Raw genomic sequence first — 16,224 nt, 5'->3', positions numbered from 1 at the left:
ACCTCTGAGTGTGCCTGTGTGGAGGACACTCCCAGGGCTCACCCTAGTGGGAGAGCATAAAGGAATGATCACAGCCCCGCTTCCCCCTAGATCACAGCCCTCCTTTGGGCTCTCTGTCTGCGTCAGTGACAGGGACCGCAGGAGCCACCCTTGGTTCCTTTCCACCGAGCAGCTGGAGCGCCTCGCTAAGCTAATCAATTCCCATCATTTGAGAAAAGAAAACAAATGTACGATTTGCTGCCCATCCTGCCTGCTGTGGAGGGGCCTGCATTGGTGTCAGACCCCCACCCACCAGCCAGGCCTCATCATGGGGGAGGGACTCTTGGATGGCGCCTGCCCTCCTTGGCCCGAAGACCAGGAGTGGGGAACGCCTGGGTGGCTGGGGCTCCTTGGAGACTCTGGGGCTGTCACAGCTGGAAGGACCTGGGCCTTAGCCACCCCACTTCAAGATAGGGGAGACAGGGTGGGACATACTCAGGGCCACACGGAAAGGTGGTGGCTAAGCCAGGCCTGGAGACGTGTCGGTTGACCACCAGTCTGGTGTGATTTCCCACGCGGACTGGGAAGGCGGTCCTGTCCTTTCTGTCCAGGGGTGGTTTTGTTGGCTACCTAACCCTTCAGTGCTTCCTTTCCCTTCCTTCATTCAATGACTATCTGCTGAACACTGACTTCTCCCTCCCCCCCACCCTCCAGGGTATTTTAAGCCACGGGAACCTAGCCAGGAACATGACAGGCAAGTCCCTGCTCCCTTGGAGCTCGTGTCTACCAGGCTGTGGGGCTCCCACTGCGGGGTGGAGTGTCTGGGCCTCATTTTCTGGTCACTTAAATCCAGCAAATGCTGTCCGCAGGGCATGGAGTCACATATATGGAACAGGGCCCCGTTGTAATTGTTCCAGTTGCTTTCGCTATGTAACAAAAACATCCCCAAATGTAGTGACGTTTAACAACCACTGGATCATGCTCGTGGACGCTGTGGTCGGGACAGGGCGCAGGAGAGCGTGGATTAGCTCCACTCCATGGTGTCTGGGCCTCAGCTGGGAAGACTTGAAGGCTGGGGGTTACTCAGTGAGCGGCGCTGGGATTATCTGGAGGCAGCTTCACTCAAGTGTTCACATCACATGGCACTGATGCTGGCTGTCTCCTACATGTGGTTTCTCTGCACGGATAATTTGGGCTTTCTCCCAGCATGGTGGCTAGGTTCCAAGCAGAGCCAGGAGTGTCCCGAGAGAGCCAGGTGGAAGCTGCATCTCCCTTTATTACCTGGCCTCACAGGTCAGAGAGCACTGTCCTGCCATAGCCCCCAGCCCACCCAGATTCGAGAGGAAGGAAGGCAGACATTCCTTCCCTGATGGGAAGAGTGTCAAAGTCATATCACAAGATACACCTGCGAGATGGCAGATATCATCGCAAGCATCTTTGGAAGATACAACGTGCCACACAGCAGGTTTGTTAGGAGTTTGTTAGGAGTCCCCAGCCTTTGGGGGGAAGTAGAGTATAAAAGAATAGTAGCTGTCATTTCCCAAGCACTTGTACCTACCAGGCTCTTGATCAGTCTGTTGTGTACATCACCCTTCCAGCAACCTCTGCGGTGAGTGCTGTTATCCCCACTCTGCAGGTGGGAAGACTGAGGTTCAGAAAGCCCTAAATCATACAGTTGGTGTCTGCACCCAAGTCCATCTGCCTCCAAAGCCATAGCTCTTAACACTCTGCTACATTGCCTATCCCTCCCTGCCCCTCAGTAATTTTTACCCCCAGGCAAGTGTGGTCAGCGTGGTGAGAAGCTTAGACAGGCAGCTGGGGGTTCAGAGCTGGGAAGGCTTCTTGGCAGATGTGACACTTCAGCAAGGCCTTGAAAGATGAGTTAGATTTGGACACCTGAGGGAGGGGGTGGTGTTCCTGGTAGAATAGCAAAGAGATGGAGGGGCTTTCCAGTCACCCAAGGAGTGTTGCTGTGACTCAGAATACTAGCCTTTGACCTCCCCCCACACGCACCCCAACACACTGTAAACCGTACTCCCCACAAGGCAGGCTAGGTCAGGGGCAGGATGGTTGGACTTAGTCCCCAGAAAAAGTGCACACATGGCCCCTGCCCTACTCTACCCTATTCCCATCAGCTTCCTTCTTCTGAGGCCAGGAACGGGGCAGAGGCTCCCACACACCTCCACGGCCATGGCCACGTGCAGACTTGGTTTTCCCTTTGGAGATGGGATGAGTCTGAGCTGCCTCCAGTGTGAATGCAAATTGGGGCCTCAGAACAGTTACGATCCCCTCTCCTCCTGGCAGGCTGGTGGGCTCACATCGGGGTATTGCAAACGGGAAGTTTAATTATCTCTTCAACAGGAATCTGGCATATTACAGGAGCAGTTCCCGCCCCTTCCAGGCCTCTCTTACAAGTCTTCTCCTGTGCACCCCTCCTCTCCCACCCGCACTATGGGGCCCCCTCCTCAATCACTCTTTCTGTTTCTCTCCTCTTTGTTTCCCTGTCTGCATCTGTCTCTCCCCCCACCATTCCATTCTCCCTGGTCTCTCTCCTCTTTCCCTGTCTCGGTCTCAGATCTCTCCCCTGTCTGTCTCTGTTTCCCTCTTTCCCCTCACCCTCTCTTCCTCACTTTCTCCGGACTGACGGCAGCCCCCCTCTTCCCGGACAGACCATCTAATTGAAATGGGGCACTCCAGAGAATGTTAATGGGGAAGGCAGCATTAATTAGCCAGCTTCAGCATAATTAGCTTCCTCCTCTCATTGCCTGGCATCTAACTGAATAATGAGTCTCTCTCCGTCCAGAGGGCAGGCAGGACAAGGGGGACAGGCCATGCCTGGGATGCCGGAAGGCCTACTGCCTTCAGGGCCACCCCACTGGAGTCCTCCAGCTGCCAAGCTCTGCCCTCTCCTGCCAGGCCCTCCTGCTGCTGTGCTCAAGTCTCAGGGAGGCAGATGCCTGGCCCCTGCCTGTGCCCAAAGGTTCGATGTTGCTGGAGCTGCATATTAAGTGGTCTGAGTCTGACAAACAGTGGCTGCAGCTGCAGCATCCCAGTGAGGGGGTGGGGAGCTATTGAGGTCCTCCAGAAGAGCTATGACAGGCATCTAGCCCTGGCACAGCACCGTGGGCAATGGCTGAGCATGTTACAGTCCCCAGAGGGGAGCAAAAAAACCTGCTTATGTGACAGATAATAACCAATGTACTACACAGACTGCAGAGTACTTGCACCTTTGACCCCATAGTCATGTGAGGTACAAATGGCCACTTCCACTTTATAGATGAGGACTCTGAAGTTCAGAGAGGCTCACTGCCTTGCCAATGTTCATACTGCCAGGACCCAAACCAGGATCTGTCTGATGCTAAAGTTCATGTTCTTTCCCTTGTACCCTGATACTTCCTGAAGATACTGTACAGCTGGCTCATTAAGTAAGAGTGGTTGCAGTGGGGTCACATCTTACATTGGCCTTGAGTTCTAAAATAAAAGAATGCAGCAATAATTAGGAAATATGTGTAGTCAAAATTCTCCTTGATATGCCTTACACCGGGAGAGACATCTTTTCTGTTTGCAATTGTGCTGTGATTTTCCTTTTTCTGTGGCCTTGAGAGCCAAGATCTAGTTGGGAGAGGTGACGGGCAAATAACAGGATTTTTCCTTTCTGTTCTGAGCACATGTGGGTGAATTCCGCTGGGTGAAATGCCTCCGTGATGCAGTTCCACTACAGCGTTATCAGGTGGTTATGAGTGGGCAGGATTCGTACCCAGTGCTGGGTGAATTGCTCCACGGGGCGCCATCCTCTCCTGTCCTGCAGGTTATGGACACGGAGGATGACCCCTTGCTGCAAGATGTGTGGCTAGAGGAAGAGCCAGAGGAGGAGGAAGGAGCCAGTGAGGCCTTCAGGGCGGCCCAGAAGCCAGGGCCTGGACCCGGGGCCGCAGGGCAATGCTGCTGGCGGCCCTGGACCTCGCCTTCCCGGCCCCCAAGCTCGGGCTTCTGGAGTACGCTGGGCTGGGCCTTCACCAATCCGTGCTGCGCGGGGCTGGTGCTCTTCCTGGGCTGCAGTATCCCCGTGGCCCTGTCGGCCTTTATGTTCCTCTACTACCCGCCCCTGGACATCGACATCTCCTACAACGCCTTTGAGATCCGCAACCACGAGGCCTCCCAGCGTTTTGACGCCCTCGCCCTGGCGCTCAAGTCCCAGTTTGGATCCTGGGGGCGCAACCGGCGCGACTTGGCCGACTTCACCTCCGAAACGCTCCAGCGCCTCATCTCAGAGCAGCTGCAGCAGCTGCACCTCGGCAACCGCTCGCGGCAGGCCTCCAGGGCCCCGCGCGCAGTCTCTGCGGCCCCACCGGGCGTCCCCCGCCTGTCCAGGGCCCCCTCCACGGCCCAAAAGTCAACAGCCAATCGGAGCGGGCGCCTTCGGCGTGAGACCCCGCCCCTGGCGGGTCTGGCAGCCAACCAGAGTGACGACCCGCGGAACCCGGGCCTGAACATGAATGGGCGGTGCCATCCCAGCATCCCGCCCCCCGGAGCCGCAGCAGCCAATCAGAGCCGTTCCCGCCGGGGCGCCTCACGCTGGGACTACTCACGTGCGTACGTGAGCACCAACACCCAGGCGCACGCGCACTGGCGCATCGAGCTCATCTTCCTGGCGCGCGGCGACGCGGAGCGCAACATTTTCACCAGTGAGCGGCTGGTCACGATCCACGAGATTGAGCGCAAGGTCATGGACCACCCGGGCTTCCGCGAGTTCTGCTGGAAGCCCCACGAGGTGCTCAAGGACCTGCCGCTCGGCTCCTACTCCTACTGCTCCCCGCCCAGCTCGCTCATGACCTACTTCTTCCCCACGGAGCGGGGCGGCAAGATCTACTACGACGGCATGGGCCAGGACCTGGCCGACATCCGCGGTGAGCGGGGCGCGGGCGGTTGCGGGCCTGGGCGATCCTGGGGACAGTGCGTGGGCCCAGACTTAGCCCAGAGCTTTGGGGGAGGCTTGGGCCAGGCGGAGCAGAGTGCCGGGCGTGGCCTAAAGGCGAGGTGAGAAGGGCTGGGCGTGGGTGTGAGGCGAGTACGAGCTAAGAGGGAAGTTTGGGCGCAGACCCGGATGCAGGATGTTCCGCGTTCTGCTGTGGCCAGAGTTAGAGAAGGCATGGGGATGAGGCTTGGGCGTGAGGTTGGTTAGAGGGAGGCCAGTGTGTAGTTATGGAGAATCAGGGATTTGGTCCGAGGAAGACGGGGAGCGACTGGGGTTGAAGGAAGACTGGGGCAGGGTTTATTTTAGGTAAATTAGGGATGGGACTTGGGGAAGGGTGGGGCAGGGCCAGAGGAGTGGTTGTGGGGACTGGGGTGGAGTTCACGTGTGCCTTTTAAGGGAGGACATGGGCAGGGCAGAAGCCTAAGAGGCAGGACTGGCATGATGACTTTGAGGGACGCCTGGTAGGAGCTGACCGGCTGAATTCTTTGGGCTCCCACCCCTCCTCCTGCAGGCTCCCTAGAGCTGGCCATGACTCACCCCGAGTTCTACTGGTACGTGGACGAGGGCCTCTCTGCAGACAATCTGAAGAGCTCCCTCCTGCGCAGCGAGATCCTGTTTGGAGCACCCCTGCCCAACTACTACTCCGTGGATGACCGCTGGGAGGAGCAACGGGCCAAGTTTCAGAGCTTCGTGGTCACCTACGTGGCCATGTTGGCCAAGCAGTCTACTAGGTAGGAAGTCTAGCTGTACCCCAGTGTGTGGCAGCCCTTGTGTGTATCGGGAAAGGGCTGTCTTAGGGTAGGGAATTGGGTTCCAGGTGCCTCTTACTCCTAAACACCATATCCCCTTCTCCACAACCTTTTCCGAAGGAAGTCTTCCCAAATCAGGGGTAGAGCCAGGTACATCCTTGCTGTCACTGTGAGAAGTGAAAGGCCCCTTTTCTCGACCAATGCTAATAGTGCACATGACAGCTTTGGGCCAGGTAGGAAATCCCAGAACTCTTGCCCTGGAGATCTTGGGTATTGATTTTCTCCTGAGATGGTGCTAGAGGTCTTTCTGGAAAGAGTGTTGGCCACTGAGTAAGGAGTTCCTCCCTGTATCCGTCAGGGTTCTTCAGAGAGACAGAGCCAATAGGATATATATAGAAGGATGTATGAGAGAGGATTTATTAGGGGACTGGCCTCATGTGATTATGGAGACCGAGAAGTCCTACAACAGGCCATCTGCCAGCTGGGTTCCCTGGGATGCTGGTGGCGCGGCTCAGGCCAAGTTCAAAAGCCTCAGAACCAGGGAAGCCAAAGGTGTAATTCTCAGTCTGGGCCTGAGAACATGGGCAGCTGCTGATGTAAGTCCTGGAGTCCAAACATCAAAGAGTTTGGAGTTCTGGTGTCCAAGTGTAGAAGAAGAATGTTCCAACTCCAGGAGAGAGACAGGGAATTTCTTTTTCTCTGCCTTTTTTGTTCTATCCAGGCTCCCAGCTGATGGGATGGTGCCCTCACTCATTGAGGTCGGACCTTCCCCACTCGGTCCTCTGACCCACACACCAATCTCCTCTGGAAGCACCCTCACAGGCGCACCCAGTAGTAACGCTTCACCAATTCCCTAGACATCCCTTAATCCGGTCACGTTAACACCTAAAATTAACATCACATTCTCTGCTTCTAATACCCAGGGAGATAGTGGGCAAGTCACTTCACTTCTCTTTATAAGTGTCCCTACTTATGAAATGGGACGATGATTCCTGCCACCCTCTAGAGTCATTAGGAAAGATGAGCTATCAGATGTGAAGGTGCTTTGGGAGTGGAAGGTGCTTTGGGATGGTACGTCCAGGAATACAACTGGTCCCTCGCCTCCAGGACAGGGCAGCCCTTCTGGGCAATAAGTGCAATGCCTTCCCAGCATCCTGCCCTGGCAGGCCAGTCCCAGGCACAGGAGGAATCATTCTGCCCGAAATACCCTTGTTCCTTCCATTGCTCGTCCATTGCATTGAGCGACTGCTGTAACAATCAGAGCAAACACTTGCTGAGCACTTACTCTTGCCACACCCTGTTCTAAGTGCTTTACACACCACCTCATTTAATCCTCACACCAACCCAGTGTGATGGGTGCTGTTATGATTATCTCCATTTTACAACTGAGGAAACTGAGGATCAGCACAATTAAGTAAGTTGTCCAGACTTTTAAAGCCCATCAGGGGTGGAATGGGATTCAAGTCTAAGCTTTCTAATCCAGAGCCCACACCGTTGGGTTTTTTGCTGGTTTTTGTTTTTGTTTTTCGAGACAAGGTCTTGCTCTGTTGCCTGGACTTGAGCACAATGGCATCATCATAGCTCACAGCAACCTCAAACTCCTGGGTTCAAGCGATTCTCCTGCCTCAGCCTCCCAAGTAGCTGGGACTATAGGCACACATTACCATTCCCAGCTAATTTTTCTATTTTTTGTAGAGACAGGGTCTTACTATTGTTCAGGCTGGTCTCAAATGCTTGGCCTCAAGCAATCCTCCTCCCTTGGCCTCCCTGAGTTCTGGGATTATAGGCATGAACCACCCCGTTTTATGCGAGTTGCTGTGCTAGGAGTCTTATCTCTGCCCTATTTCTTTGCCAGGCAAACTCCTGTTCATCTATTAAGATCCCACTTGGGCAACTTTTCCACAAGGCTGGATTTAATGTCCACCCTACCTGCTATGGTTTGGATGTGGTTTGTACCCACCAAAATTCACATTGAAGTTTAGTTGCCAGTGCAGCAGTCTTGGGAGTTGAGGCCTAGTGGGAGGTGTTGGGTCATGGGGGTGGACCCCTCAGGAATAGATTAATGCCATCTTTTGGGAGTGGGTTCTCACTCTTGCAGGGATGGCTTAGTTCCCAAAAGAGGGGGTTGTTATAAAGCGAAGTTCCTCCTCCTGTGTGGTCCCGTTTCAGACATCCTGCTCTCCCTTCTACCTTCCTCCATGTTATGATGCAGCACCAAAGCCCTTGTCAGAGGCCAGCCCCATGCCATTGAACTTTCCAGCCTGCAGAACCATAAGCTAACTAAATCTCTTTTGTTTATAGTTTTCCCTGCCTGACGTCTTCTGTTACAGCAACACAAAACGGAGACACTCCCTGTTTCCACAGTTCCCTCCCTTCTCCCTGCAGAGAGAGAGAGAGACACACACACACACACACACACACACACACACACGGATATATTTGGGGTCAGGTCCCCCAGTTCCTCCACTTATTATGAGTTTCAGGAAGCTATTTCACCTCTCTGAGCTACAATTTCATCACTTGCCCCTCAGCATTTTAGTTGTAACTCAAAGTGCAGTCCTCCAGTTAACAACATCAGCATCACCTGAGGACTTGTTAGAAATGCAGAATCGCAAGCTCTTTCCCAGACCTATGGTACTTCCAGGTGATTTGTTTGCACGTTAAAGTTTGAGAGAGGTCCGGTTTAGTTTTCTGTCTCAGTGGAATGTGAGTTGGTTGAGGGCCAGCATTGTTTCTGGTTCGTTTCTGTAGGCCTAGCCCCTAGCACAGTGCCAGGTACTGTCAGTATGGGTTTGTCTGAGCAACGAATGAATAAATGAATGGAGTAGCCTCAAGGAAAGGTACTTGGCTGGGTTGGGAAGCTGAGTGTAGAGGAATCTTCAGGGTTTAATGATTATCTCTGCCCACATATTCAGCTCCTGAGGCGAAACCCCCGCCCTTAGAAGAAAACGCTGCTCTTTCTCCTTTCTTCCCCCTAGAGCTTCGTAGCAGCGGTGACAACCAGGGCCCCTGTAGACATGACTCCAGTGCCTTCTTTTGTACTAACAAAAATTTTTTAATTATTCTGTTTTTGGTTACTCGAGATGACAACATGCACATTGACTTACTACAGGGTAATACAAATGATCACTTTTACTATTTCCCTGATAATACTGGAACCTTAGAACACATTCACTGCCTTTGTTGTATGCAGCCTTCTGCATTTTCATTGTGTGCATTTTAATCCTATATACATTTTAAACCCCATAAGACATTACATTACTGTTTCACAGAGTTTGTATTCATTTATATTTATTCACCTATTTACCTTTTCTGTTGCTCTTTATTACTTTCTACAATTTTATGTGTCCCTCTGGGATCATTTTCCTTGTGTCTGAAGAACTCTCTTTAGTACTTCTTTTAGTGCAGGTTTGCTGGTGATAAATTCTCTGTTTTGTTTGCCTAGAAAACATCTTTATTTTACTTTCATTTTTGAAGTGTATTTTTGCTGTATAGGATTATAAATTGGCAATTTTCTTTTAATATTGTACTCAAAAGATGTCACCCCATCGTCTTCTGACTTCCATCATTTCGTACAAAAGTTAGCTGTAAATCTTTTTTGTTGCTCCTTTAAAAGATGGTCTTTTTATCCTCTTTTAAAATTTCTCTTTGTCTTTGGTTTCAGCAGTCTTACTCTGAGGTATGTTGGTGTATTTTTATCATATTTGTTCTGTTTGGGGGTCACAGAGCTTCTTGAAGCTATAGGTTGATGACTGTTCTCAGTTTTAGGAACTTAGCTATTATCTCTTCAAATATTGCTTTACCTCGTTCTCTGTCCCCTTTCCTTTTAGGACTCCAATTACACAAATGTTAGATCTTTTCACTGAGTCTCATGTGTCTTCACTACTTCACTACTTTTTTTCTAGGTTTTATCTATTTTTTTTCTAGGCTTTGGTTTAGATATTTCAGTTTGCTGATCTTTTATTGTGCCTAATCTACCATTTAATGTCTATTGAGGGTTTTTTTGTTTGTTTGTTTGTTTGTTTTTGAGACAGGGTCTTGCTCTGTCTCCTGGGCTAAAGTGCAGTGGCATCATCATAGCTCACTGCAGCCTCAATCTCCTGGGCTCAAGTGATCCTCTTGCCTCAGCCTCCCAAGTAGCTGGTACTACAGGTGCACACCACCATGCTTGGCTAATTTTTCTATTTTTTGTAGAGATGAGGTCTTGTTCTTGCTCAGGCTGGTCTCGAACTCCTGGCCTCAAGCAATCCTCCCACTGCAGCCTCCCAAAGTACAAGGATTACAGGAGTGAGCCACCGTGCCTGGCCAAGTTTTAATGTTAATGTTCTATTTGTCTGTTGAGAATTCCATTTGACCCTTTGTTACCCATCTAAATCACTGGTGAAGTTCTTCATCATTTATTTTGTCCACATTCTCCTCTCTGTTCTTAGACATATTAATTATAGTTATTTGCCAGTTCTTATTAGCTAACTTTTAATGTATGGATCTTTCACTTGGCTTGGGGTCATGTGGTCCTGCCTATGGGTATGCCTGGTAATTTTTATTAAGTGATGAACGTTGTGTGTAAAAAACACAGAGGCTCAGGTAATGTTATTTCCTCCAGAGAAAGTTTATCCTTCCTTCCTTACAGGAGGCAGATAGAGTTGTGGCTGAACACCTTAAGCAGGCAGTGCCTGCACTGAGTCAAGGATGGTTTCCAGCCCTGAAAATTCTCAGTCTTCCTCTAGTTTGGCTTGGGTTCTCTGGGATTTTCAGCTAAGAGCCCGGTGTATTCTGTAGATTCCCTTCCTCTGACAAGTTCCAGTCTCTAATCTTGATCTCTCAAAGCTGCTAAAAAAAAAAACCCTGCATTCTGCTTTTTCAGAGGATTTTTCTGCTTAGCTTTTTTAGTCTTGTGCCCCACACAGCCCCAGTCATCAGCAGAAGTGCTGAGGGGAAACCTAACCATGTGCTCTGCCAGTCTGCAAGTCTCTGCCCAGGGCTCTGCCAGCTTATCTGACTCCCAGCCAAGATCTTCAGCCTTCTGCCATGTTCACAATAGCGAATGCCTCCAGGATAGCAATGGCTCTGGAAGGGCAGTTTACCTTTCCTTAGTTCTCGCCGTTCTCAAGTCTTAGCCAGCTGGTTCTCATTACTTTAGCAATTCTGCTGTCATCACAGATGATTTCCGAGTTTTACTTGACTTTGTAGCAGTTCTAGGCAAGAATTCTGGTCTTCCATGTGCTGTTCCTTTCTACTTGAGAGTAGAAGTCTGGGCCTTTGTCTTTTTATAACCAACAACTGCAACGGGACCTAGAAGACACTCTATAAATGGTATACAAATTAATGTGCAAGTGAATAAACAATTGATTTAACTTGCAGTTTTATATGCTAATGAATGTACAGTTAAACTGTTTAATTCAACAAAATAGATAATCCAGAGATCTTTTTGACTTGGCTTTTAAATGTCCTGTTTGTATTTTTTACAGCTTTTGAGGTATAATTGACATATAACCAACTGTACATACTTTATAATTTGATTAGTTTTGACATGTGTATATACTGTGAAATCCTCACCAGAGTGAGGAGTCATCACCCCCAATATGTTTCCTCACGTCCCCTTAATAATTGGTCCATCCCGTCCTGACTACCCACTCCAACCCTAGGCAACCACGTCTTATTTTCTATCATTATGTATTGGTTTTCATTTTCTAGAATTTTATATACATGGCATCATTTAGTACGTACTCTTTTGATTGGCCTCTTTCATTCCATCTAATCGTTTAAAGTTGTATCCACGTTGTTGCATGTATCAGTAATTTATTCTTTTTACATTCTGAGTATTATTCCATTGTTTGGAGCCGTCACATTTTGTTCATCCATGTATCTGTTGATGGATATTTGCGTTGTTCCAGATTTGGCAGTTACGGATAAAGCCGCTGTGAACATTCAGGTACAAGCCTTTGTGTGGATGTACACTTTCATTGTTTTAGACTAATACCTAGCTGTAAAATGACTGGATCATAGTGTAAGTTTAACTTTTTAAGAAATTGCCAAACTATTTTCCAAATTAGTGATTCCATTTTACTTTCCCACCAGCAGTGTATGAGAATTCCAGTTCTTCCCTATCCTCTATACTGCTTGATAGGGTCATTTTAAAAATTTTTAGCCATTCTAATAGGCACGTGGTGGTATCTGACTGCAGTTTTAATTTGTATCTCCCTAATTATTAGTGATATTGGACATCTTTTCACATGCTTATTGGACATCTATTTATCTTCTTGGGTTGAACTATCTATTCAGATCTTCTGCCCACTTTAAATTGGGTTTTACACATAGTATTATGATGTTCTATTTCAAGTTATTCTTTGTATATGGTACAAGGTATGGATCGAGGTTTATGATTTTCACATGGGTGTCCAATTGTTCCAGCACCATTTATTGAAAAGACTCTTCTTTCTCCTCTGAGTGGCATTTGCAACTTAGGAAAAAGTACGAAGGACCCGCCTTTGCACCATATATGGGTGGGTCTGTTTTTGAACTCTTTATTCTGTTTCATCAGTCTGTTTTCCCCTGTGCACACTAGAATCACACCATCTTGATTACTGCAGCTTTATACCAAGTCTTGAAATCAGATAGTGTTAATCTCCCAACTTTGGTTTTCAAAGTTGTTTTAGTTATTCTAGGTCCTTTGTGTTTCCATAAGAATTTTAGAATCAGCTCATCTGTTTCTATTAATATAAAAAAAAATCTACTGGGATTTTGATTGTAATTGTGTTGAATCCATAGATCAATCTGAGGAGAACTGACATCTTAATATTGAGTCTTCTGACCTGTGAGCACAATATATCTGACATATTTGGTCATATTTATCCCTCAGTATTTCATATTTTTATGGTATTTTTAAAATTTCAATTTCCAATTGTTAGTTGCTAGTATATAGGAATATAATTGATTTTGTGTCCTATGATCTTGCTAAACTCACCTGTTATCAGTTCTAGTAGATTTTGTGTTTTGTAGATTCCTTTGGGATTTTCTACATAGATGTCTTCTGCTAATAAAGATAGGATTACTTTATCATTTCCAATTTAGGTGCCTTTTATTTCTTTTTCTTGCCTAATTGCACTGGCTGAACCTCAGTACAGTGTTGAATAGAAGTGATGAGAGCAGGCGTTCCCTGTCTCATTCCTAATCAAAGAATGTAGGTTTTTCGTAGGTGTCCTTTATCAGGTTAAGTAAGTTCCCTTCTGTTCCTTATTTGCTAGTAGGTTTTTTTTTTTTTTAATCAGCCATGAATATTAGGTTTTTGTCAAATGTTTTTCTTCATCTAGTGAGATGATCATATAGTTTTTTCTTTTTTAGTTTAATATGGTGAATTATATTGATTGAATTGTCACGAAATAGCATCCTTTTCATATAGTGTTAGATTCTATTTGTATTTTGTGTTATTGGGCACAATATGTTCCTGTTAGACATTGGATTGTAGTTTTCTTATATCTTCAGCTGATTTTGGATTCAGGGTAGTTCTGGCCTCATAGGATGAGTTAGGAAGTATCCTCTTTTCTTTAGTTTGTGGAGAGTTTATGTGGAACTGGTATTATTTCTTTTTTAAATGCTTGGTAGAATTTTCAAGTGAGACTGTCTGGGCTTAGAGTTTTCTTTATGGGAAGGTTTTTAACTACAAATCCAATTTTAAAAATATACATAGGGCTGTCGAGGTTATCAATTTGTCTTACATGATCTTTGGTGGTTTGAGTCTTTCATAGAGTTTGTCCATTTCGTTCAGTTATCAAATTTGTTGATGTAAAGTGATTTATAATATTCCCTTATTATCTTTTTAATATTTGTAGAAACTATAGTGATGTCACCTCTTTCATGTATGTCTGCTTTCTTTTTTTGCATGATTACTCTGGCTAGAATCTCATCAATTTTATTGATCTCAAAAAACTAGCCTTTGGTTTCGTTGATTTTTCTCTATTTTTCTGTTTTCTTTTTTATTGGATTATGCTCTGATCTTTATTTTCTTTCTTCTGTTTACTGTACATTTAATTTTCTCTTGTTCTGTTTTCTTAAAGTAGAAGCTGAGGCCATTGATTTTAAATCTTTCTTCTTTCCTAATAGAGGTGTTTAGTGCTCTAAAATTCCCCTTAAGTACTGCTGTTTTAGCGCATTTCACAATTTTTGATATGTTGTGTTTCCATTTTCATTCGATTCAAAGTAGTTTCTGTTTTTCCTTTTGATCTCTTCTTTGACTCATGTAATTGAAAAGCATGTTGTTTGGGAAGTTTTCAGTTACTTTTTTGCTGCTGATTTTTAATTTAATTCCATTATGGTTAGAGAACATACTCTGTTTGACTTAAGTTCTTTTACATTTATTGAGTCCTGTTTTATGGTCCAGTATATGGTCTGTCTTGCTGACAGTTCCCTATGCACTTGAAAAAAAATGTGTATTCTGCTCTTGTTGGATGAAATGTTCTGTAAATGTTAATTAGATCAAGTTCATTGATTGTGTGTTGTTCCTGGTCTTCTATATCCTTACTGATTTTCTGTCTAATTGTTCTAGCAGTTATTGAGAATGGTATTGAAATGTCCATCTATAGTTGCGGATTTCTCTAATTCTTTTTTCAGTTCTATCAGTTTTTGCTTCATGTATTTTAAATTTCTGTTATTAGGTACAAAACATTTAGGATTGTTGTATTCTCTTGATGAATTGATCCTTTTATCATTTGGAAATTATCTTCCTTGTCCCTGGTTATATTGTTTGCTCTGAAATGTACTTTGTTTGTTATTAATATAACCAGCCCAGCTTTCTTTTGATTCCGTTATTATTTTATCTGTTATCACGCTATCTGTTATCATTATGTTTGTATGGTATAGCTTTTTCTATCCCTTTGCTGTTAAACTATTTGTGTCTTTATATTTAAAGTGAGTTTCTTTAGGCAGCTGGGTCTTGATTTTTTTTAAATCTGACAGCCTCTGCCTTTTAATTGGGGTGTTTAAGTCATTTACATGTAATGTAATTATTGATATGGTTAGACTTAAGTCCATTTTATTCTATTTGTCCCATGTGTTCTTTATTTCCCTTTACCTCTCTTTTGCCTTCTTTTGAACTGAGTGTTTTTTATGGTTCCATTTTATCTCCTTTGTTAGAGTTTTATCTCTAACTCCTTATTTTAGTGGTTGCTTTAGGGTTTATAGTATCCATCTTTAAATTATCATAGTGTACCTTTGAATGATGTTGTATCATTTCATGGATAGCATAAGGGCCTTACGATAGTATACTACCCTTTCTTCCCTCCTGGCCTTTATGCTGTTGTTGTTAATACATTTTATTTTTATGTATGTTATAAACCCCATGCTACATTGTTATTATTTTTTTAACCAGTCAAGTATCCTTTAAAGAAATTTAAATAAACTATAAGAAAATTTTATGTATTTATTTTTGTCATTATCATTTCAAATGCTTTTATTCCTTTCTGTAAATCTGTGTTTCTGTTATCATTTTCCTTCTGCCTGAAGGACTTCCTTTAACATCTCTTGTAGCGCAGGTATACTGGAGATGAATTATTTCAGTTTTTGTATATCTGAAAAAGTCTTTCATTTTGCCTTTGTTTTTGAAATATATTTTTGCTGCGTGTGGAATTCTGGGTTGACTTTTCCCCCAGTATCTAAGGGATGTTACTGTGCTGTCTTGTCACCCGCGTGGCTTCCATTGAGAAGTCTGCTGTTGGCATTGTCCTTGTTCCTCTGTCATGTGGCTCTTAACTCAGGCTGCTTTTAAGACTCTCTTTTGGTCACTGTTTTTGAGCAATTTGATTATGATGTGCATTGTTATAGTTTTATTTCATATTTTTTGTGCTTGGGGTTCATTGCTCAATCTTCTTGGATCAGTGGGTTTATCGTTTTCATCGAGTTTGGAAATTCTCAGGCTCCTTTGGAGTCCAGTAGCCCGTGTGTTAGGCTTCGCTGAGGACTGGAACTCTCAAGGCGGCAAATCAGGGTAACCATAGTGCTCATTTTTTTTCTCATCCCCCCGGATCATCATCCTTGGTTGTCTGATGTCCAGAGTCTTGTTTCACCCATTTTCCCACTTTTTTGTTGGTTCCAGTGAGAAGGTAAATCTAGTTTCCAGCTTGTTACTCCAGCTTGGCCAGAAGCAGGTTCGCTCCCATTTGTATTTTAAAATGCAGTTTGACCAGTCTCGTTATGTTTCCTTTTTTTTTTTTTTGAGACAGAGTCTCACTCTGTTGCCCTGGCTAGAGTGAGTGCCGTGGCATCAGCCTAGCTCACAGCAACCTCAAACTCCTGGGCTCAAGCGATCCTACTGCCTCAGCCTCCGAGTAGCTGGGAATACAGGCATGCGCCACCATGCCCGGCTAATGTTTTCTATATATTTTTAGTTGTCCAGATAATTTCTTTCTATTTTTTTTTTTTTAGTAGAGTTGGGGTCTCGCTCTTGCTCAGGCTGGTCTCGAACTCCTGAGCTCAAACGATCCACCTGCCTCGGCCTCCCAGAGTGCTAGGATTACAGGCGTGAGCCAC

The 16,224-nt window shown here is 45.9% G+C and overlaps 1 protein-coding gene across 1 annotated transcript in view; it reads left to right on the top strand.

The window, feature by feature from the left end:
* PTCHD2 (patched domain containing 2) overlaps positions 1-16,224 on the top strand; it is a 52,522-nt gene that overhangs the window by 15,729 nt on the left and 20,569 nt on the right. Inside the window, exons 2-3 of the mRNA XM_012662540.1 lie at positions 3,788-4,886; positions 5,466-5,685. Coding sequence (XP_012517994.1) covers positions 3,791-4,886; positions 5,466-5,685 — 1,316 coding nt within the window. The 5' untranslated portion in view covers positions 3,788-3,790. The remainder of the gene's footprint in view (positions 1-3,787; positions 4,887-5,465; positions 5,686-16,224) is intronic.

This window comes from Propithecus coquereli, unplaced genomic scaffold (assembly GCF_000956105.1).
Source record: "Propithecus coquereli isolate 6110/MARCELLA unplaced genomic scaffold, Pcoq_1.0 Scaffold77, whole genome shotgun sequence".
Taxonomy (NCBI): Eukaryota; Metazoa; Chordata; class Mammalia; order Primates; family Indriidae; genus Propithecus; species Propithecus coquereli.
Note: the sequence above shows the minus strand (reverse complement) of the source record. Positions and strands in the feature narration are given on the sequence as shown.